Source organism: Magnolia sinica, chromosome 1 (assembly GCF_029962835.1).
Source record: "Magnolia sinica isolate HGM2019 chromosome 1, MsV1, whole genome shotgun sequence".
Taxonomy (NCBI): Eukaryota; Viridiplantae; Streptophyta; class Magnoliopsida; order Magnoliales; family Magnoliaceae; genus Magnolia; species Magnolia sinica.
In genome coordinates this window covers 84,150,585-84,174,997 of record NC_080573.1, presented here as the reverse complement: position 1 = coordinate 84,174,997, position 24,413 = coordinate 84,150,585, and the positions used below count along the sequence as shown (strand labels likewise).

The 24,413-nt window shown below is 38.9% G+C and overlaps 1 protein-coding gene across 1 annotated transcript; it reads right to left on the bottom strand.

Moving 5' to 3' along the window:
- Nucleotides 1-4,629: 4,629 nt before the first annotated feature.
- LOC131247347 (uncharacterized) lies at nucleotides 4,630-6,198 on the bottom strand. The gene is made up of 3 exons (XM_058247689.1): nucleotides 5,863-6,198; nucleotides 5,443-5,773; nucleotides 4,630-5,358 (listed from the first exon to the last, which is right to left on the bottom strand). Exons 1-3 carry the CDS (start codon nucleotides 6,196-6,198, stop codon nucleotides 4,895-4,897), a joined length of 1,131 nt encoding a protein of 376 aa, XP_058103672.1. The 3' UTR covers nucleotides 4,630-4,894.
- Nucleotides 6,199-24,413: the final 18,215 nt, after the last annotated feature.

The following is a 24,413-nucleotide window of genomic DNA, read 5'->3' as shown; positions in this document are numbered from 1 at the left end:
GATGGAAGACAGGGGGCAGCCAACGATAGACAGTTTGTGAGAGATAAACCTGAGTATTGAGGAAGATCTGAGGAACACATTCGTTAGTACCAGTCTTTCTGAATAAGAGTCTGAGAAATACGTTCAACTTCTCAAAGAAAATAAAGACGTCTTCGCTTGGACATATGCAGAGATGCTGGGTTTGAAGCCTTTCGTAGCAATGCACCAATTAAATATTTCTAAAGAGAAAAGGCCGGTTAAACAAGTGCAAAGACGATTTCATCCAGACTTGGTTCCCCTGATAGAAGAAGAAGTGAATAAGTTGATAAAAGTTAGGTTTATCAGGGAGGTTAAATATCTCAAGTGGATATCGAACACTGTCCCCGTGAAGAAGATAAATGGACAAGTCAGGGTGTGCGTTGACTTTAGAGATCTGAACGAAACCTGTCCGAAAGATGATTTTCCTTCCTGATAACTAAATTACTGATTGACAGTATGACTCAGTATGCTATCCTGTCCTTCATGGATGGCTATGCAGGGTATAATCAGATTAGAATGACACCTGAAGATGAAGAAGCAACAACGTTTAGAACTTCGCTGGGGATTTATTATTATTATAAAGTCATGTCATTTGGTCTCAAAAATGTCAGAGCGACATATCAGAGGGCAATGCAGAATATCTTCCAAGACATGATGCACAAGCATGTTGAGTGTTATGTCGATCACTTGGTAGTCAGGTCAGGAAATCATCAGGAGCATCGCGAACACTTGACATCGGTTTTCCGTCGACTCAGAAGGAAACAACTAAAGATGAATCCAACTAAATGTGCATTTGGAGTGTCTTCAGGTAAATTTCTTAGTTTTGTTGTCCTACATAGGGGCATTGAGATCGATCCAGAGAAAGTTAGGGCCATTCAAAATATGCCGCCACCAAAGACATTAAAAGAATTGAAAAGTTTGCAAGGAAAGCTGGCGTACATTTGCCATTTTAATTCAAATTTGGTAGGGAGATGTCAGCCATTTTCCCATTTGATGAAGAAAGCTACAGAGTTTGTATGGGATCAAGCCTGTCAGAATGTGTTTGACTCAATAAAGGAATTGCTGAAACAACCGCCGGTATTGATATCCCCAATAAAAGGGAAGCCGCTTATTTTGTATATATCTGCAGCCGAGAATTCTTTAGGAGCTTTATTGGTACAGGTGAATGAATCTAGGAAAGAGACCGCTCTTTATTATTTAAGCAGATCTCTGATGGGTGCAGAATGCAATTACTCTCTATTCGAGAAAGAATGTCTGGTGCTAATATTCGCGGTACAAAAATTAAGACATTATTGCCTCTCCCATGACATAATTTTAATCTTAAGAGCAGATCTGATAAAGTTTTTGATGACAAGACCGATGTTGTTTAGGAGATTGGCCAAATGGATGTTGTTACTTTCAGAATATGCTATTACGTATGAGCTGGCAAAAGCAGTAAAAGGGCAAGCAGTGGCGGATTTCCTTGTAGCACACCTCGTGGCAGAGCGTGAGACCATCAGTGATGATTTTCCCAATGAACAGGTTATGTTGGCCGAGTCGCAAAGCCCATGGCAGATGTATTTTGATGGCGCTCCTCGAGCATTAGGAGTAGAAGTGATATTCATTACTCCTCAAGGTGACTTGTTACCTTACTCATTCACATTGGGAACTACATGCACAAATAATGAAGTCGAATACAGAGCCCTCATCATCGGAATGGAGATGGCTCAAGAAATGAAGATAAAAATGCTGCATATCTTCGAGGATTCTAAAATTAATCATAAATCAATTGACGACTAAGTTTGAGATAAGAAAGCAAGAGCTTTTACCATACTGCCAAAAAGCACAGCAGTTGCTAGAGCAGTTCTGTCATGTTGAAATCAAGCACGTACCGCGGTATGAAAATGCAAGTGCAGATGCTTTGGCCAGCATGACAACGGCTCTGTCCTGCCCAAATCAAAGCCCTCTCTGAATAACTATAGAAGAAAGAAGATTTTTGCCATCTTCAGAGGTCGTCGATGAAATTGTTGAGACACTTCCTATATCATGTTTAGAGGTAATGATAGAAGATTAGTGTCAGCCTTTCATAGATTATCTCAAATATGATATCCTGCCAGAAGATCCAGCGCAGAGACAGCAAATAAAGCGAGGGTCAAGCAGATTCATCATATGCAGGGAAGTGCTGTATAGAAAATCTCACAATGGAATGCTGCTACGTTACTTAAACAAACAAGAAGCAAGCCAGACATTGCGAGAAGCACACTCTAAAGAATGTGGGGCACATCAAGTTGGCTAAAATTTATTCCATTGAATATATCGAATGGGGTATTATTGGTCTACCATGTTCAAAGATGCAATAGATTATGCGAAGCAGTGTCATGAATGTCAGATTCATGGAGATGTTATACACATTCCTTCAGAAGACCTGCATCAGTCAGTTGCCTCTTAGCCCTTCTCTCCTTGGGGAGTTGACATCATTGGTCCTATAAATCTGCCTTTGTCCAAAGGAAAGCAGTATATCTTAGCAGCGACAGATTATTTCTCTAAGTGGATAAAAACAGTTGCATTATACAGAGTTAAGGAGAAAGATGTGGTTAATTTTATCCGACATGCAATAATATACCGCCATGGTATTTTGAAGAAAATTGTTACAGATAATGACACTCCCTTCAAAAATAGAGGCATGGAGAACCTATGTTAGAAATTCAGCATTCGTCATTCGTTTTCAACACCTTACTATCCACTGGCCAATGGATTAGCAGAGGCATTTAATAAAACGATAGTCAAGCTATTGAAGAAAACAGTGACAGGAAACAAGCGTGATTGGGATGAGAGGTTACAAGAAGCATTGTGGGCATACAGAACTATCCACTGGACAACAACAAAAGCAACACTGTACTCGCTGGTCTTTGGTGTAGAAGCAATGATCCTGATTGAAATACAAGTAGCCTCACTCAGAGTGGCAGTACATTAGTCCATTACAGATGATGAAAATGCAAAAATAAGACTGAAGGAGCTGAATTTGCTTGATGAGAAATGCCTGACAGCCCAACGGCGATTGCAATCGTATTAGGCAAGGATATCAGCTGCCTTTGATAAATGAGTTAAATATCGCTCTCTCAAAAAAGGGGATATAGTACTGATGTTGAAAAGACCTATAGTGGGCACCCATAGAACAGGGGGCAAATTCGAGCCTAAATGGGACGGGCCGTACATAATAAAAGAAGTATACCCCAATGGAGCATACAGAGTCATGGATCAAGATGGACAAGGTATTAGTATACCGGTCAATGCTCGCTTCATCAAAAGATATCGTCCCTGAAGATACTACTGATTTTGATTCAGAATATTATTAGAATAATGATTCTGTATCAAAAGGGGACAAGAATAAGCAAGACCACAGCTATGTACTGTCATATGAATGAATAAAGAAGAGATTTGCGAGCACATCAGGACTAGGTACCAACAAGTGTTACGAAAAGAAAGTGACCATCCTTATCATCATCAAGTAAGCTCTACAAAATTTTGATTGAAATTGATATCGTCACCAAGCTAATGTATTGTGAACAACACATATGAATATCGTTGAAGATATTAGCAGAAGTGGTGACATATCAATCTCAGGCAGAGATGTCTATCATCCTCGTGACAACGATGGCCACCTATTATTATCTTTTAAGGTAGCTTAGCCAAGCCCTAAAGATGGCCAGCTACGTGTAAGGCCTATCACTTTCGCCATTTGGGCAGCAGTGAGAAGCCGGTGGCCCTAAAAAGCCCGTGAAGGCCATCATATGCATATCCATGCTGGCAACGGACGGAGCCAGCGATTAAGAGCCTTGAAATGCCAAAAAGTCCTCAACAGCTAGTCACGCGTGAGACTAATGCTATCTGTATAGCTTTTCAACAGCGTCACGGGAAACGGATGAGAATGCCCTCCCGTGAATGTCCTACCTTGTAGATGAAGAAAATGCGAGCTGTAGTGTGAGCTCTTTGGCCATGTCCATAGATAGGCCAACCATGCATAAGACCCCCCAGATCTTTGGCTTGATTTCAGTATTAACTCATGAGGAAGGGCTTAAACCTACTCATTGATGGACTGGCGGCCCTAGATTTGGTACCCTAAAGGTCGCCTTACGAGCCCATGAACTCTAGAGAGTTACTGTGGCCAACCCTATGCGTAAATCCAATCGAGTTCACGGCCCCGGTAGCTTCACTAGGCCCCTCTAATGGATCACGATTTGTGAACTCACCAGGCTGTGAGGAGTCCAGTGAACTCCTAATAGTTAGACCATCACGTGAGACCCGACTCCACTACTCAAGAGTCTAAAAAACTGTGTGGCTCCACTACTCAAGAGCTTAAACTGTGTGTGATTATTTGACTAAATTAAAATCCAGCACTGCCAATTAAGACAGGGATCATATATGAGATCCCTTACTAACAAGTCATAAGAGGATAAAAAAAGAAGAGGCATAATACGTCAATCATAACGCATCAATCAAAACATCACGTGAACAAAATAAGAGCATCGTTATCAAGAATATCATGAGATACTGGTATAATTTGCAATTTTGAAAGTATTTATAGTAGAAAAAAGAGAAAATATGAAATTTATACATCCTATAGTTCTCTCGTAATGCCTAATGCTGCTAAGTATTGTTGCAAATTTTTTTGAAGATTAACTTGAGCAGCCGCATGTTCTAGTCTGGCATTTGAAATAATTCTAGTAGGATCCGAGATACCAGCTAGCTTTTCCTCCAAAGAGGCAATTAATTCTTCATTCTTAGCCAATTCAGATCTTTCAGAATCCACAGAGTGAAGGCTGTACTGTATCTTTTTCTATACTCTTTCAATGTTCAGATCTTCCTCCAAACTTTGCTTCTCCAACTGAGCGATTTCTTACTTCAAAAGAGTAATACGATCCTGAATAGATGTCTTGTTATCAGCAAAAGTCTTCAGTTGCTCTCTCAAAGATAACTGTTCTTGATCGTGGCGAGAGACAATGGGAGAAATCTGAGAAACTTTCTCCTTAGAGTACACAAGCTGCTTCCTATACTCCAAAATTTTAGGCGGGACAATCGCAGTTTCATCAGATGATAGAACAGTTATCGAATTATGGAATCTTAAGAGAGCATCGCGTACAGAAGAAACATTGACTTTAGCCATCCGTGCAACACTGTCTAAGACATCTAAAGCGATAGCCAGATCTGACCATTGATCAAGATCTTTAAACATCTCAATGATAGCTAATATGGAATTCCTGATCAGTGCCAATTTGTATGCAGAAACCTTCTTAAAGGACAACACATTTGATGAAGTCCCAATAGAGCCAGAACTTGCCATACCACTTTGGGGTAAGTTCCCTATTAAGAAATAAGAAATATAAAGTTATAGTAAAACTATATGTGTAGGTAGTATGGAAAGTATGAATGAGGAAAAGGATATACCTTTTGCTGGTGCCGAAACAGCGAGCAGTTGTGTCTCTCTAACGAGAGAAGGATCAGGTTCCGCCATCTCAGCAAAAGATGGAGCCCTAGGTTCAGTACTTGAATCGACAGTGGTGGGAGTTGGTAAATCAGTTGACTCCACCAGAAAAGCAATTTCACATGCCACTACTCGTGGATGCATCGAGAATCTCGGTGAAGTCGCTGGTACGACGGGAGGTAAATCTATGGGAGAAGTGTTATCTGCCTTCGTATTCACAACATGATCGCTTGAAATAAAATATATAAGATAGGAAAGGAGAAAAGAACAAAAGTAAATAAAGAGAATAAGGTTCTCTTACATGGTGAATAACCATATTCCCCATAGTCTAGGGGTTCATCTTCTTCTTCTCCCGAAATGGGTGAAGTCTTTGTAGGAACAACTTCGAAGGTTGGGAGAGTATGTCCTTCATCGGCAGGAACATCTTCTACAATTATATCATCTTCACCGCTAATATCGACTTCTCCTTCCTCATAATCATTGCCTTGATTTTCTCTTTCTGTCTCGTTTTCATCAGAGATAGTATATCTAGACAAAGAAGTTGAACTTTCATCGTACGAATCTCCTTCCCTAGACTCTTTAACAATAACTTGTTTCCCTTTAGAAGGAGTAGACTGGTGGTTCTCCAGTTGAGGATCTGCTGTGACTAAAATCGAAGAAGTAGTAGCAGTGGTCCCTTCTTGGGGAGAAGCTTGGGTGCATGTTCGAGATCTTTTCATTGGCGAAGGACTAGGATGGACAGTCTTGAGGGTAGGAGAAGAAGTTGGCTAATGTTGAGGATGGGTAGAAGAGGTTGGCCGATCTTGAGGACTAGTGATATTCTCTGGCAAAGGGGTAGCATCTTCTGTAACTTCTTCTCTTTGTGGACGATGAAGAGGAAACTTTTCAAACTCGCGAATGTCACCATAGGCTATCCACCCTTTGAGAGTGTTGTCAGGCTTCCTCTCATGAATAGGTTCATCTATACATATCTTAACATAGTGATGGCCAACAAAAGGAGCATGACTGGTCTCCGCTATGAAACCGACTCCCTCTTCAATTGTGCAACCCTTGAGCCTGGGAGGTGGAAGCCATATGGGCTTAGTTACTGGCAGACCTTTCCTTACCAGATATGATTGGTGCACCCACTATCTCATATGATTATATGAAGCCCTAGGAGTACGATCACAGCCCAGGATAATGAAGGAAGAATTGGCTCGGCCTAACAGTTGCTTCCAAACCATTGCCCAATTGAATGGGCCAGTGCCGTAGCTCCGCATTCTTCGAGTAACAAGTCCACAATCTTCTGGAACTACTTGATTGAAGCCGAATTGATGGGAAAAATAGCTAGGATAGTATGGTTCTCTCTAGAATTTTGTCCCTTCCCTCGATGGGAGACTGCAAGACCTAATTGACAGAAAGAATCCCCTTTCTCCTGTGGTGTGCGATTCTGTGTATGATTTCTCTATGTCCACAGTGTAACAAGGTAGACAGAAATGAAAGTAATTTATCTTGGAATTAGAAGAGATGGCATCTTTTGCCTAGTCATAGGACCTCTTTGCCATGGTTCTCTTTTAAAAAAAATAGAGAGGGACTTGAGAAGGATAGACGTAAGCTTTTTCTGGCACTTCGAAAGTCCACCGGAAATAGACACCAAGCTAGCCAAGAAAGTAATGCCATGGCATATAAGTCGAAGCAGAGCTGACAGAGGGGCTTTTTATATGAGAAGTGATCTCTCCAAAACCTCTGTAAATCAAGCATAGAGCGAGAGGAGCAAGAGAATATTTGACTCCCTCAGCCATGACATCTGCTACTACAAACAACGAAGGGTGGATGGCGTCTACTGACTTAGAGTTTAGGAAGACCACTATGCTTAGCCAGTAAGCAATGAATGCTGCGAGCTCCCCATAAATAGAATACTCATCACGATCTTTCATACCCTTCTGAAGACATTCAAGCTCTCGTGAATGGTTGTCATTAAACCTGGAAGAAAAAGAGATAAGCAAATGAAATCGAGATTATGTATCAAGGTGTAATAGAGGCGTTAATTGAAGAAGAAGGAAAATTACCGAAGAGCTCTACTGAAGTGAGCCAGCCATTGCATAAGCTGAATCTTGTAGATGTTTAGAAATTTGGACATTTCCTTAAAAAGTTCGGTGGTTGATTCTGAGATAGAGGGGATGCGGTCAGGCGAAGAGACGAAGGCAAGTTCCTCATTGATGGGGACAAATTCATCAAAGAAATTTCCAATTATCGACAAACCAGTGATCCTGTGAATATCCCATAGCGTAATGCTCATTTCACCTTCGTGGAGGTGGAAAGAATTAATAGAAGGGCACTAGTAGTTGAGAAAAGCTTTGAAAATGGAAGACTCCTTGTAAAAGGGATGTGACGTTGCTTCAATCGCGGTGAAGATATTAATCTTTGACAAAGTCCCCGCATGTTTCGATAGAATTACTGTGACCCATTCGGAATAATAATTGCAAGGAGTTAGGAGACCTCTTGTTCTAAATTCCTCTGGGCTCCAGATGAGGTGACGACTGCCGAAACGTTGCTGAAGTGTTTCATAAAAATAGGTTGGATACAGGCTGTGAAGATCATAGGTGGGACAAAGAAAATCATAGAGTGAATGCCACCAATCTGTTATCTTGGTTTCGGTGGCTGTAGGATGCCTTCTAATAATCTTAGTTCCATGAACGACCAAGACTCTGTGTAAGCTAATCTTTCTACAGTCCGATGATCCTTAGGCTCATAAATCAGCATAAAGTGGTGGCAATGGATATTGACTAGAATCACTATGATGCCCTGCTTGTAGGGGTTGTCAAATTTTATGACACCCTGAATTGCACGGATCGATTCCCAAGAATTATGGAGTTTCTTTCTATTGTGTTCCTTGATTTTCTCTTGAGACTCTTGAGCCTTGTTTCGACGATTCTTCTTTGGTCTAGAGGGGGAGGAGTATCTTCTCTGGCGGGAGGCCTTTGGTTGATCGTCTGATGATGCGCCGTTGTCTTCAACCATTCTTCCCAGTCGTATTCACGACTGTGTTTTGGAGGTCTTTCGAGATCGCCCATCGTGATGACTCTGTGGATGGGAGATGGTAGTGTCTCAATGCATTAGGGCAACTAATTTAACTATTGTACGGGTGGCGCAATCAAGAGCAAACAATAATTGAGATGAACAGTTAGATCTAATGCAAAGTGGGCCCCATGGCACAAAGATCGAGGGTTAACACGTGTAGAGGCTTATAAATACCCCACTCCCCCTCTCATTTGGGACAGAAGAAGAATTTTAGAAGAGGAGCAAGCTCTGAAGGAAGATTGAAGGTGAGAAGGGAAGTAAGAGAATGGTTGTGCGGGCCACACAACCAACAGATCAGTTGCACGGGTCGCGTAACCAACAAGCTGGTTGCGCGGGTCGTTAACCAGGTCACTATGTGGCCAGTCATAAAAGGGGTTAAGATGTTATTGAAATCGTCCAATTCGACCTTCATTGCTCCAAGCTCTCCTTTACATAAAGGATAAGCTCAAAATGGGAAAAGTTAATTAACACAACATTCCTCCTAAGGTGTGACTGAAGTGGCTGTCGAACTGCTGCCGGATTCAAGATTCGACATTTGAACTTTATTAATTTTAATTTATGTATTTCAAATGATTTATCTTAGAATAAAGGGATATTAGAGGGATGCAAATGAATTCAGTAGTCATAATATAATGATTATTCTATATCTATTCTCTTTGTTACGTTCGAATAAGATAATTTTTCCAAATCGAATGCATTTGTTTCTTGTTTAAAACACCTCGAAACCTCTACAATTAGCATCAGAACATCACCACAAAAGAACCATCAAACAAAAATAATAATAATAAACAAACTCAAAGGAAAAAAGAAGAAGAAAATACATAGGTAACAAACTACTAATTAAGCAACCAAACAAGAAAAGGTATAATCCATCCTCAAAGAAGGGATCCCATGCTTTGAAGGGACGGAGCGGATCTATCGGGATCACCATCGAAAATCCTGCCACAAGGTGCGTGCGCACCTGTATGTGTATAACCGCAATACACTGACAACACAGGTCGGTCAAAACTGTTTTGACCTGATTGTTTGTAAAGAAAGAGGATTCCTCTTTCTTTCCCGCTTACGTAGTGTGGAATAGGGAGATCCGTGACCAGATCTGGAGTGGGCCACCATCACGAACAGTCGTAAGATCAGGACCGTCCAGCAACCCCTAATCAAATTCCAACCGTGATGGGCCACATTGAGGGAGAAGCGAGTCGCCCCAGCAAAAATGCCGCACCGATCGGATCAAGTTCGCCCTCTACGTGCATTTGAATCAAACCTCCACCTTGCGTATGCACCTAGCCAAGAAGATCGGCTAGACACTCTCCGAATTCAAGAGGAAATTCCAGCCACAATTTATGCTGTTTTTCATGGCAGAACTTTCGCTTTCCACAACCTTCCAGAAACGTGCTCTCCACACAGTCTACTCACAAGGCCCACCTTCATCACAGATCCGGTGGCCAGGTTGATCTGAAAGTTCAATCTGATCCAACTAGAGATGTCCAAATGGGGCGTTAGCGCACTGGGATCAATCTGCCATCGAAACCGGTGCCAACCTTCCATCCAAACAGCACCGTCCGATCAAGAAATTCAACAAAGATCTGTTAATGATCATTGGGCGATCAGTGGCCGGACAAGATGAAAAAGAGGAAGAGGAGTAGAAGTCGGGACTCCTATCACATGACCAGTCCCAGTTACACATTACACATCCAGAGTTTCGCAAGAACCTATTACATGATGCGCATCCGGAGTTTCATAAGAAGCTTCCAGATCCAAACCGCATAGGAAATCTTAGGATCGGACGACTATAAAAAGCTTTGTCCCTTCCACCAGAAAGAAAGGTAAGAAATACATAGAGGGAAAAAGTGTAGAGAGTGAAGAAAGAAGAGAGATCACGTACGTTTAAGAAGAGAGAGGAAGATATGCATAAGCCTTCGGTTGGAAAGTACCGAGTCCACCCAACAACTCGGTTAGATCAATCTTTTCCTTTCTTCCTCTTCTTTCCTTTCATTCTTTTTTTTTTTTTTTTCCTTCAAACTTCCTTGCAATAGGAGCCATCGCACCCGACTTAGTCGAGTCAATGGTGGGATGGACCCGTGCATAGCAAATTAAAGACTACTAATGCGCAGCTTGTCTTTGCATAACCTAAATAGATATATTAAACCTAATTAAAGTTCGACTTAAAACAGGTAATTAGAGTAGGACCTACCATAAGAAATATCTCTGAAGGGCAATAAGCTAAGGCGAGGATCCTTCCTTTAGATTATGCAAGTTATTTGATCATGCCCTTTACCTGTTTTTCTTTAAATGTATTGCACTATTTGAATTTCCTCATGAATCATCACCATAGATATTCACATCATTCTCCTACATGCAAGTATCATGTCGGACATCCCATCTCTAATAGTCATCATAAAATCGTGGACGTAATACGACCCTCCTGGTCCGTACGTAATTCTGTGGGTTGGTTAGCGTGGTGCACAATCGATGTAAGTAAAACGCCATGCGTGTTACATCACTTCTTGGGATTGCATGTTGCAAATAGTTGCTCCAGGAACACATCATGTTACATAAATCCCCTAACCACATTGTTGTGTCGCCTTGAGTTATTCGTGTAAAGCCACGATAGCGTGGGACACACCGACGAATCTCCATAGTGTAAGAATGCGGGGCGAGCCGGATATAATAAACTACCTTCCACAATGTGAATATGACTATGGAGTATGATGGATCACACATATTTTTCTAGGCATGCATATCATATAGAACCCTGTGCATATTGATGCCCTTATATGAGGAGTGTCAATGCCCCTTCATCCTTGTGATTCATGTCAAATATATTGTAAATTGTAAAGGAACGACCATCACTATGAGTAAGGTGTTGACCCTCTCCAACCATATAGATGATGCAGGTGATGAACATATTGAAGACCTAGAAGGCTACTTTCCCGAGGAAGACTATGCTGAATAAACAAGAAATTAGTTTCTTGATTTAGCTTATTTACGTTTCCGTTGCAACTTGATTTTGTAATAAGCTCCCATCTGAGTGAGCATTTATTGATTCATTGAACTTTCTTTCCCTTTAAATTTGGAATAATAAATACAGAAAGTTTCTTTTTCATGAGTTGATACTTGAATACTCAGAATGTATGAATTTAATCACACTATCTGAAAGATGTGTGAATAGAATTAACGCCAGGATTCCCAAGATGAGCCAAGACTTAGACATTGGAAATTCGGGGCGTTACAGTTGGTATTAGGGCATGAAAATGAGTTTAACTGGGCCTGTAGGTTATAGGATCCACGAAAACCTTACACCACCATAGTCTAACAAGAAACTAGGAGCGATAAACCTAGAAGCCTTGAATTAAACTCCCAAAATCCTTAGGGTAACTAACCAGAAAAAAAAAATCTTAAAGAATTCATGACTGCCTGAGGAATTTGTATTTACCACATTAGAAATTTCCCCAAAGCACTAACATCACCCTAACCAAATCATCCATATCTACAGAAGGTATGGCCCCCATGAGAAAGACTATCTAAGCACCACTAGAATCCACGACCGAGAACGGGACCCGTCAGGGAACCACACTTCCATGATTGCCCCCAAGATTGGGGCCCCCTGAAACTCAAGTGTGGGCACCATTCTACTCCATTATGGGACAGATAGAAGCATTCATGGAGAAGACCCAACAAACCACGGATGATTTACAACAACAAGCTCACCATACTGCCCCAAGGGCTGCCTCACCATCTGTATCACCCACTCGTGCTCCCTCACCATCCATATCACCCATTCGCGCTTACTCACTGGCCCCACCATGTCTAGAATACTATGATGAGTTCGCCTAGCTAGAAAGATTCTTGAAACTATGGCCTCATGAATTCTCAGGCACTCCAAATCTAGTAGTGGCAGAATAGTGGGAAAAGTAGATTAAGAGAACGTTGAAGACTATGGGATGCCCTAAATGTTAAAGTTTTCCCTAGCCACTTTTAAGTTCGAAGGAGAGGTCGTCATCTTATGGGAAGCAATGGGAAGGACTAAACCTGAGGATCACACTTGGACATGGAAGGAATTCCAAAGAAAATTCTTCAAAAAATATTTCCCTAAGTCATACCGAGTTGAACAACCGTCTGAATTCCTAAAACTCACCCAAGGTGCAACAAGTGTCGCATAATATGAGGCCCGATTTATGAAATTATTGCGATATGTGCCTAAATTGGTCGAAGACGAGGACTTCAAAATCAAACAATTCAAGGATGGACTCAGACCCTCAATCTACTCCAAAATATGCTACGTGGATTTGACATGCTACGACGACATGGTTGATAAAGCCACTGAAGCCGAGAGCGACGATGATTGTAGAACACGGGCTAGACTACAGCTCGAAGAAAAAAGATGGTTTAAGACCGACCCAACTGTGACACATACAACAGATAGAAGGCTAAGGACCACCCCACAACAGAATATCACCCCCGAAGAGAAGAAACAACTGGACGACCTCCCTAGTTGTGGTTACTGCAAGAAAATGGGTCACGATGCGAAGGACTGCTATAAGAAGATGAAAGACGAAGGCTGCCTCATCCTAACTCCAGTGCACCAAAACACCACATCCGGTCGCTTCTTCGCCATGATATCACCCGGAGACCCCGAGACTACTCCTGGCCTAATAGAAGGTACGACTTTCATTAAGGGTACCCTAGTTGTGCTTTTATTTGACTGTGGGGCTACCTTATCGTTTATATCAACTGCCATAGTAGAGCATTTGGGTTTAGAATTGAAATGCTTGAAAAAACCCATTATAGTAGCTTCACTGTTAGGCAAGATAATAGAACTAACCAAATACTATGAAAATTGCCCCATCACTATAACAAACATCAAGCTTTCAGCCAACCTAATACAAATGAACATGAAGAGATTTGACATCATTCTCAGAATGGATTGGCTTGATGAAACAAGGGCGATTATAGGAACTAAGGCCATACAAATCACTTTCACTTTACCTAGGCGCGGTCCCATTACAATACAGGGTAGAAGAAAAAGGAACCCCTGACATGGGTAATGGGCTTAGAAGGAATCTTTGTAGATCAAATTCCAGTAGTCAAACAATTCCTTGAGGTGTTTCAAGCGATACCAAGATTATCAGGAGAGAGGTAGACTTCGACATTGACCTAATACCAGAAACCTCCCTAATAGCCCTACCCGCTTTTCGAATGGCGCCAGTTGAGTTGGAAGAACTCAAGAAATAGATAGAAGAATTACTAAGTCAAGGATTTATCCAACCAAGAGTGTCTACTTGGGGTGCACTAGTGTTGTTCGTCAAGAAGAAGGATGAAACCTTAAGGTTGTGAATCAATTACCATTGCCTAAATCAAGCAATGATAAAGAACAAATATCCCCTGCCTCGCATCGACGACCTATTTGACCAACTTAAAGGAGCACAATTCTTTTCAAAGATTGATATGTGATCGGGGTACCATTAGCTGAGAATCAAAGATGCGGATATACAAAAGACCACATTCAGGATAAGGTACGAACATTATGAATTTCTATTAATGCCCTTTGTCCTCACAAATGTGCCCGCCATCATTATGGATCTTATGAACCACATATTTAAACCATATCTAAACCAATTCATTATAGTCTTTATCAATGATATCCTCATCAACTCACAAAGCAAGGAAGAACACGAAGTTCACCTGCCGATGGTCCTGGACATTCTAAGGAGGAATCAACTATTCGCCTAACTCTTAAAATGTGAATTGTGGAAGGAAGAAGTGAAGTTCCTAGGACATGTAGTGAACCGCCAAGGAATAACAGTCGATCCAGCTAAAGTAGAACCCATACTTCAATGGGCCAGGACCGATACCATTACCGAAGTCAGAAGCTTTCTAGGACTTGAGGGATACTATCGACGCTTTATCAAAGAATTCTCTAAGATAGCTTGGCCACTAACTAGCATGACAAAGAAGAATTCATGCTTTCAATAGAATAAAATGACTGAAGAAGCTTTTCAGGAACTTAAAAGCAAGTTAGCCTCGTCACCTATGCTTACGATGCTCAAAGAGAGAGTGGAATTTATAGTACACATGGACGCCTCACACAAAGGACTGGTGTGTGTACTTATGCAGAATAATAAAGTAATTGCATACGCGTCGTGACAACTAAAGGTTCACGGGTAGAATTATCCGACGCATGATTTAGAACTGGCAGTGGTAGTATTTGCTCTTAAAATGTGGAGATATTACTTATATGGTGAACAATTCAAACTTAACACAAATCACAAGAGCCTCAAATACCTATTTGACTAGAAGGACCTGAATATGCGCCAGCGTCGATGGATGGTGACCCTTAAGGACTATAAATTTGAGATACAACACCATCCTGAAAAAGAAAACGTAGTAGTCGATGCACTCAGCCGCAAGAAGTCTCACACATCAGCAGCCTCATTCGCACTAGAGGAATGGAGAATGATGGACCTCATAAAGGACTTCAACGTCCAATAAAACATCGAAGGAGGGAATTGTAAGTGCTATGGTTTCTAGCTCTTATAATTGTCAAATTTTGTAGTGCCAAAATCTTTTTGAATCTGTGTCTTATCCAGCGCATCTACATATTCAAGACAATGCATCTCTCAAGAACAAAGATTTTTACTTCAAGAAATGCAAGTTTACTTGGTCATGTTTGAATACAACATCAAGTGTGAATTCAAGGTCAAGCTTCAAGTTAAGATAAAGTTCTTAACTTTGAACCTCAAGCTCAAGTTTCAAGATGTTTTAAGTTCAAAGGTTATAAATTCAAGTTTCAATATACTTCAAGTTGAAGCCTCAAAAGGTCTCAAGATTGAGCTTCATCATGTGTAAAGATCTCAAACTTCATGAACTGATCAACTTTCAACAAAAGGAAAAAAAGTTTTAATGTTCATACATTATGTATAAGGTATGAATGACCTTAGATTGACCATAGGGTAGGTCCTTTTGAATACATAATTTAAATTGGATCACTTTATAAGTGCATTAACTGTTTCTCGACTAGTCTTGGACTTTGTTCGACTAGTCCTAGCACTGGCTCGACCAATCCAAAAATTCCTCGACCAGCCCTAAGGTTGTTACTGATTTTTGAGAATTTTTGTTAAAGACTCGACCAGTCCTGGAGATTGCTCGACCGGTCCTGTGAATAGTGCTCGACCTATACTCGACCAGTCTGCAGCCTAGACTCAAAGTCCAACAACTAAATCGGGTTCCACACGACCAGTCGTGGAGGTCACTTGATCGGTCGAGCAAAGCCTACGACTAGTCGTGGAACGACTTTATTCTATCGCGCTCAAAATTTTAAAAATCTGTTAGTCCTACGACCAGTCATGCCAACCTCAGGACCAGTCGAGAATGCAATTTCTGCAACTTTAAATAGAGCACGAATTTCAGAGTTTCATATTCAATTCAAGCTAAATCAATACACCACTTGAAGAGATAAGTTAGTCATCTTTTTAAGCTATATTGTGCTCATTTAATATTCTCTTAATTTAGCTTTGTTATATTTGATTTTGTATTATTTATTCCAATCATATTTGAAGAAGGGATTGAGACTTGCCCTTTTCTTAGAATCAAAATCAAATAGAGCTAGCCCAACTTGATTTAATTTAAAATCAATTTAGAACCTAAAACATTTCATAAGTGAGTGTAGACATTGAACTTCTACTCTGATTTGGTTCTTCTGGGGTGCATCTAAAGGAGAATATCCAGGTATTTTACATTATAGTAAATTTCTATCTTTTGATTTCATTAAGATTATGCCAGAAAAATCTCTTTGTTTTGGTTTGTCTGAGGTGATCCAGAAAATTCAAAGTGTGGGGTTTTTTGAATTGTGTAAGCCCACTTGAAAGACACAATTGTGAGGGTTTTAGGTGAACTGGAAAAACCTATTTTTATAGTGAACGATAATATCCATTGTGTGAGGATATTAGGAGTGGAGTAGTTGTGTGGCTATTTTTCTAAATAGTTGGTGTACAACAAGTAAACCACTATAATTTTTGGTCTTGTAGTTTGATTATTTATTCCTTTTTGTGGATGGTTGTAATTTTCCTTTTTATATTTTTGGAGAATGTTGTAATTTTTTTATACAAGTGTGGAAATGTTTGTTAAACTTAAACATTAGAAAAAAAAAGTTTTCAAAACTTAAAGAAAATTTTAATTCTCTTGTTATAGAAAAATCTCACATTTTAGATTGTTTTGAAAAAACTAAGTGCAACTTAGATTTCAAAAACTCTCAAGTTGAAAATTTAAAATCTGAAAATGAAAAACTAAAACTTGAAATCTCTTTACTTTTAAGTTTAAAGGACACATGAAAGTATACCCAAGGTGATCCTAAGTTAGAAAAACTATTATCCGGATTCAGAAAATGTGGCGACCGATATGGATTGGGCTACGACAAAGTACTCCTTCCAAAATTAAGAATACTCCTCCTAAGTTTGTGAAAGGAGAGTCTTCAAACTCAAAAGGGAAAAGCCTAAATCAAAATTATTCTAAAAATGATAAAACTTTTCGATCCTTAAAACGTAGAAGCAACCATATCAACTATAAAAATCAGAATCGTAATCCTTTAGCTGAGAAAATTGTTGACTTACTTAAGGAGTTATTAAAATCTAACTCAATGGGTCGGTCTTATATCAACTACAAAAATAAGAAGACCAACTATACTTCTAAACCTAAGACTGTAATGAAATGGGTTCCTAAGGTTACCTGCTTGGTTGCCCACACCACTTTCAAAGCTTTAAGTCATTCAAAGTGGTACCTAGACAGTGGTTGCTCTAGACGCATGACAGGTGACAAAGGTCTGTTCACCAATCTTAAAGCCATGACTGATGGTTCAGTCACAATCGGTGATGGTAGCAACTGTAGGATTGTTGGCCAAGGTACGGTCCAATCTTTTAACCTCCCTTTATTTGAGAATGTTTTATATGTAGAAGGGTTAAAACACAACTTATTAAGCATTTCTCAAATATGCGATAAGAATCATAACATAAAATTTAGCAACCTAGGGTGCGAAATATTAAATAAAAATGGTTCTATAATATTAACTGGTCGCAGAACTTCTGAAAACTGCTACATAGTAAGTGATTCTAGCTCATCTAATCTATTGTGTTACATGGTCCATACTGATGAGACTGAGTTATGGCATAAACGCCTCAGACATGTACACTACCGCAACTTGTATAGATTGAGCAAAAGAGAGTTAGTAAGAGGCTTACCCAAAATACAGAAAATAGTTAAAATATGTGGCAAATGACAGATTGGCAAGCAAATTAGGAGCTCTCGCAAAAAGGTGGACTCCAATACCACATCTAAACCGCTCGAACTCCTCTACATGGATCTTATTAGACCAACTAGAATAGAGAGTCGAGGTGGCAAGAAGTACATACTGGTAATTGTTGATGACTTTACCAGATATACTTGGGCAGTCTTCTTAAAAGACAAATCAGAAACTTTCGATGAAGTAAAAAGGGTACTTAGATGTATCCAAACTGAAAAAGAGTCTCAAGTCTATGAGATCCTTAGCAATCATGGATCAGAATTTGAGAATAGCGGTTTTGAGAAGTTTTGCAGTGATCAGGGAATATCACATGAATTCTCTACGGATAAAACTCCACAACAAAATTGTATTGTAGAAAGAAAAAATAGAGTGCTTCAAGAAATGACAAATGTAATGTTAAACAATATGAAGCTCCCTAAAAATCTTTCGGCTGAAGCCATAAATACTACGTGTTATATAATTAACCGTATTTATACTAGAAAATCAAATTGTAAAATGGCTTATAAAACGTAGTTTGATAAGAAGCCTACTGTCAAATACTTTCGAGTTTTTGGCAGCAAGTGCTACATTTTATGTGACCAAGAAAATCTGGGTAAGTTTGACACCAAAAGTGATGAAGGAATATTTTTAGCGTATGATCTGAATAGTTGAGCGTATCGGGTTCTTAATAAGAGGACCGGTGTTATTCAAGAGTCTATTAATGTAGTTATTGGCGATCACTTGAATACACCTATTTCAAGTTCAGAAAATGATAAAGTACTTCTAATTGATAAACCAGATACTTCATCAAGTCAAAATAACTCTGAACTAAGGACTGTAAAAGATCATCCAACTAATCAGATTCTTGAAAACCCTCTCACTGGTGTGCGCACTCGTAGACAACTAGAAGATATGTATAATTACGTGTGCTTTACATCTCAGATAGAACCGACTAACGTAAAAGAAGCTCTTACTGACGAAAACTAGATTGTTGCGATGCAAGAAGAGCTTAATCAATTTGTTAGAAATGATATTTGGTATTTAGTTCGAAGACCTAAAGATAAATACATTATCGAAATTAAATGGATTTTTAAAAATAAGTCTGATGAACTTGATAATATCATTAGAAATAAGGTTAGGCTGGTTGTACAAGGGTACACTCAAATTGAAGGCATCAATTATGATGAGACCTTTGCCCCAGTAGCTCGTCTTGAATCAATCAAACTATTTATATCCATTGCATGCTTTAGAAAGTTTAAAATACCAAATTGATGTAAAGAGTGCTTTCTTAAATGGCGATTTGCATGAAGAAGTGTATGTTGAATAACCAACGGGTTTTGGAGACCCTAAGAATGCTGATCATGTCTATTGCCTAAAAAAGGCTCTATACGGTTTGAAACAAGCTCCCAGTGCATGGTACGAAAAGTTGACTAAGTTTTTACTGAGTCATAATTTTCTAATGGGAAGTGTTGATAAAACTTTATTTGTTAAGAAATATAATGATCACATTTTAATAGTGTAAATTTATGTTGATGATATAATTTATGGATCTACTTGTGCTAACATGACTATTGAGTTTGCAGATCTCATGAAATCTGAGTTCAAAGTGAGCGTGGTTGGGGAATTGAATTATTTCCTAGGGTTGCAAGTTAAACAACAACCTGATAGTTTCTTTATTTCTCAAACCAAATATGCTCTGAACTTAGCTAAAAAGTTAGGATTTGAGAATGAAAAATATTTTGATACTCCTATGAGTACTACTTTGAAACTCTCAAAAGACTCTACAGGTAAGAGTGTGGATCCTAAACTATATCGAAGTATGATTGGAAGCTTGCTTTATTTAACTACAAGTAGACTTGATATTGCATTTAGCGTAGGAATTTGCGCTAGATATCAATCTAACCCTAAAGAGTCACATTTAACTACTGTTAAGCGGATTATGCGATATGTCGCAAGCTCTACTAATCTGGGTCTTTGGTATCCACATGATACGAATGTTCAATTAGCTGGTCACACTGACGCTGATTGGGCTGGTAACATTGATGATAGGAAATCAACTAGTGGTGGTTGTTTCTATGTTGGGAACTGTTTAGTTTCTTGGCAAAGTAAGAAACAAAGTTTCGTATCGCTCTTAACTGCTGAGGCTGAATATATTGCAGCAGGGAATGCATGTACTCAGCTTGTATGGATGAAAAGAATGTTAAACGATTACGGAATTGCATAGGACTCTATGGTTTTATATTGTGATAATTCCAGTGTAATTAATATATCTAAAAATTCAATCCAGCATACACGAACTAAGCACATTGACATTAGATATCACTACATTCGTGAATTAGTGGAAGAAAAGACAATTTCTGTAGAATACATTAATTCCGACCGAGACTCAACTTGCTGATATTTTCACAAAATCATTCGACAAAACCAGGTTTTCTAAATTGAAATTTGATCTTGGTATGTGCTATTTGAATTGATTATTCATGCATTTCTGTATCATAATGTATATATATTTGTTATTTTATGTTTAAAATTTAAAATTATATGAAAATTGCACATTTTTAGCTGTCATGACCAGTCAAGTACATACTCAACCAGTCATGGCACGACCGGTCAAGTATGTACTCGACCAGTCGTGTAGCGTGGGTTTGATCTTTATTTGGGAGGGAAAATCCCTTTTTCTTCATTTTGGGCTTCTTCTCCAACGGGTCCTAGGTCGACCGGTCGAACCCATCTCCTAGTTCTTCAAGATTAGTGTTTTATTTCCATTTTTCCTATAGATTCAAGTTCATATCACTTCCTTTTCATCTTTGGAGTGATTTATTTCTTGTTTCTTTGAGGTTTTTGGGAATTTCTTCTCCAAAATCTAATCTTGAGAAAACCCACTCTACTTCTTTTGCAACCACTTGGTTCCTTGATTTCCTAGTTGCAAACGGAAGGTAGAGGGAAAAAGAAAATTTCTCATGGTCCTTCAATGTCTAGATCGACACCTATCACAAGGTGCCACCTTCGGTTACCCGAAGATGATCCCTCCTATGTGCGGGATATAAGGTTGCACAATGTAATAGTTGAATGACCTATTCTTGTTGAACATCTAGGTTCATTTGAAATCCCTCCTCTTCTCCAATCTATAGGATGAGATAACATTCTACATTGGGGTGGGCTGGCATACCGGTACATTACGTAAGCTATGTATGCATGTATTTCTAATTTTTCAACTAAAAATTTAACTTTTATTATTGCTACTAGAGAAGATCCAGTTGAAATAGACCGACATTTGATCTCTGGTCTAATGGACATACCTGTTAATGATGAAGGTATTCCTATTAGCACTTTAGTAGCTAAACTACCTGAATCAGAAAAACATATGCTTACTAGAGAATTGTGCAATATAGATGCCCAAAGGTATACTAATGAAAATGCGCTTGCTTCAAAGTATTTGTTACCCAGATACAGAGTCCGTCATAGGATATTCATTTCCAATGTGTATCCTCATTCTAGTAACAAAACCGAACTCACTACTTTCATGGTTCGGATTCTTCATGCCATTGTTTCTAGAACCAATGTATGTCTTCCTTCTTTAATCTATCACTGCATCATTCAATTCCGTCTCCATCCTTGACACAGTGATATCCCTTTTGCTTATCTAATGATTGTGTTAGCCACGCATTTATTAGTGGTTATGCCTGTTAGAGAGGCTCTAATTCAATACCCAATATTCAACAACGTCAATATAAACAAAATGAATCTGAGGTTGGCCGCAGGCCAAGTCAATGTGGGTGTTGGAGGAGTTGCTGCAGTGAATGAAGAAAAAGGTGATTTACCTCCAGATGACATTAACATGGATGATATTTTTGATGAGATCAAATCCGACTCAGCAGATGATCCTGACTATCAGCTGCTTGACTTTGATTCGCAGTTGCGCTCTCTTGAGGAGAAGGTAGAGAATATGAATGTGTCCTATGATTTGTAGTTCAAATATATGCGTAAATATCTTAAGAGCCTGAACAAGGGATTTCATAAACTTGATCCCACCATACCTGCTCCTTCTTCGGGATCTATTTAGTGTTTTCTTATATAGCTTGTAATAACTCTTATGATACTTAGCTTTCTTTCGGTTTGTGGGATTGAATTTGGTTCAACTCTGTTGATGTTGGTTGATTATGCTTGAGCATTATTTGCTTATAAATTTAATATCTTGACTATCTTGATCCATTATTCCTTATTGCTTGACTTATTTTTCCTTACTTATCTATGTCCTATTTCATGTATTGATTTCTTCCTTTGTCATATTGTGACAAAAAGGGAGAGAATTTTGTCATGCTTGATATATGGTGTTTATGATATATGGCATGTGGATTGTGGACATGTAGACATATATCCTTCTTTGTGTAAGGGGGAGGAGTAAGTAAGGGGGAGTATGATGCGAATTTTTGCGACCTGTTTATAACTGGTGCATGATTCTTTAACCAGGTTGACTGGTTTATATGGATAACTGATGCATGATTTTTTTTTTGTGCGTATAATGTTTATATTATTATGAAGTATGTTCTGTCACAAATTTGACAAAGGGAGAGATTGTAAGTGCTATGGTTTCTAGTTCCTATAATTGTCAAATTTTATAGTGCCAAAACCTTTTTGAATCTGTGTCTTATCCAGCACATCTACATATTCAAGACAATGTATCTCCCAAGAATAAAGATTTTTACTTCAAGAAATGCAAGTTTACTTGGTCATGTTCGAATACAACATTAAGTGTGAATTCAAGGTTAAGCTTCAAGTCAAGACAAAGTTCTTTACTTTGAAACTCAAGCTCAAGTTTCAAGATGTTTTAAGTTCAAAGGTTATAAATTCAAGTTTCAATATACTTCAATTTGAAGCCTCAAAAGGTCTCAAGATGAAGCTTCATCATGTGTAAAGATCTTAAACTTCGTGAACTTTAAAGTTCAACTTTCAACAGAAGGAAAACAAGTTTCAATGTTCATACATTATGTATAAGGTATGAATGACCTTAGATTGACCATAAGGTAGATCATTTTGAATACATAATTTAAATTGGATCACTTTATAAGTGCATTGACTGTTTCTCGACTAGTCTTGGACTTTGTTCAACCAGTTGAGTCCAACAATTCCTCGACTAGTCCTAAGGTTGTTACTGATTTTTGAGAATTTTTATTAAAGACTCGACCAGTCCTAGAGACTGCTCGACTGGTCGTGTGAACAGTGCTTGACCTGTGCTCGACCAGTCCTGCAGCCTCGACTCAAAGTCCAGCAACTAAATCGGGTTCCACACGGCCAGTCGTGGAGGTCACTCGACCGGTCGAGCAAAGCCTATGACCAGTCGTGGAACGACTTTATCCTATCACGCTCAAAATTTTAAAAATCTATTGGTCCTACGACTAGTCGTGCAGACCTCAGGACCAGTCGAGAATGTGATTTCTGCAACTATAAATAGATCATGAATTTTAGAGTTTCATATTCAATTCAATCTAAATCAATACGCCACTCTAAGAGATAAGTTAGTTATCTTTTTAAGCTATATTGTGTTCATTTAATATTCTCTTAATTTAGCTTTGTTATATTTGATTTTGTATTCTTTATTCCAATCATATTTGACGAAGGGATTGAAACTTGCCCTTTTCTTGGAATCAAAATCAAATAGAGATATCCCAACTTGATTTAATTTAAAATCAATTTAGAACTTAGAACCATTTCATAAGTGAGTGTAGACATTAAACTTCTATATTGAACTTCTACTCCGATTTGGTTCTTCCGGGCTGCATCTAAAGAAGAATATCCAGGTATTTTATATTATTGTAAATTTCTATATTTTGGTTTCATTGAGATTGTGACAGAAAAATCTCTTTGTTTTGGTTTGTCTGAGGTGATCTAGAAAACTCAGAGTGTGGGGTTTTTTGAATTGTGTAAGCCCACTTGAAAGACACAATTGTAAGGGTTTTAGGTGAACCTGGGAAAACCTATTTTCATAGTGAACTCTAATATCCACTGTGTGAGGATATTATGAGTGGAGTAGTTGTGTGGCTATTTTTCTAAACAGTTGGTGTACACACAAGTAAACCACTATAATTTCTGGTCTTGTGGTTTGATTGTTTATTCCTTTTTGTGGATGGTTGTAATTTTTCTTTTTGCATTTGTGGAGAATGTTGTAATTTCTTTTATGCAAGTGTGAGAATGTTATAATAGCTTAGATTTCATTCCTTGTTATTTATATCTTTATTCCTCTGTATCAGTTTGAGTTTTTGATACACAAACCTTTCTAGGAATTAGGTTGTCCTACCATAAACCTTTGGTTTTTGGTGTAATGCTGTCCTTAGAACAACATCTGTATCAATCTCTCAATACTCGTACATTTGAGGTTGTATTTATTTTCAGCATTGTGAGATTGTTTAGTGCTATCAGTATTTATATTTTGATTAAATTCCATTATTAATTTTTAATTTGGCATAGTCCTATTCACCCCCCCTCTAGGACTTAATAGCTCGGCCTTTTCAGGAATGCACTCCTAGGCAATTTGTCCGTTGAACCATCTCTATTTCGCCAAATCATCGATGCGCGAGGACAGCACGAAGAAATATAAGAGCGGTA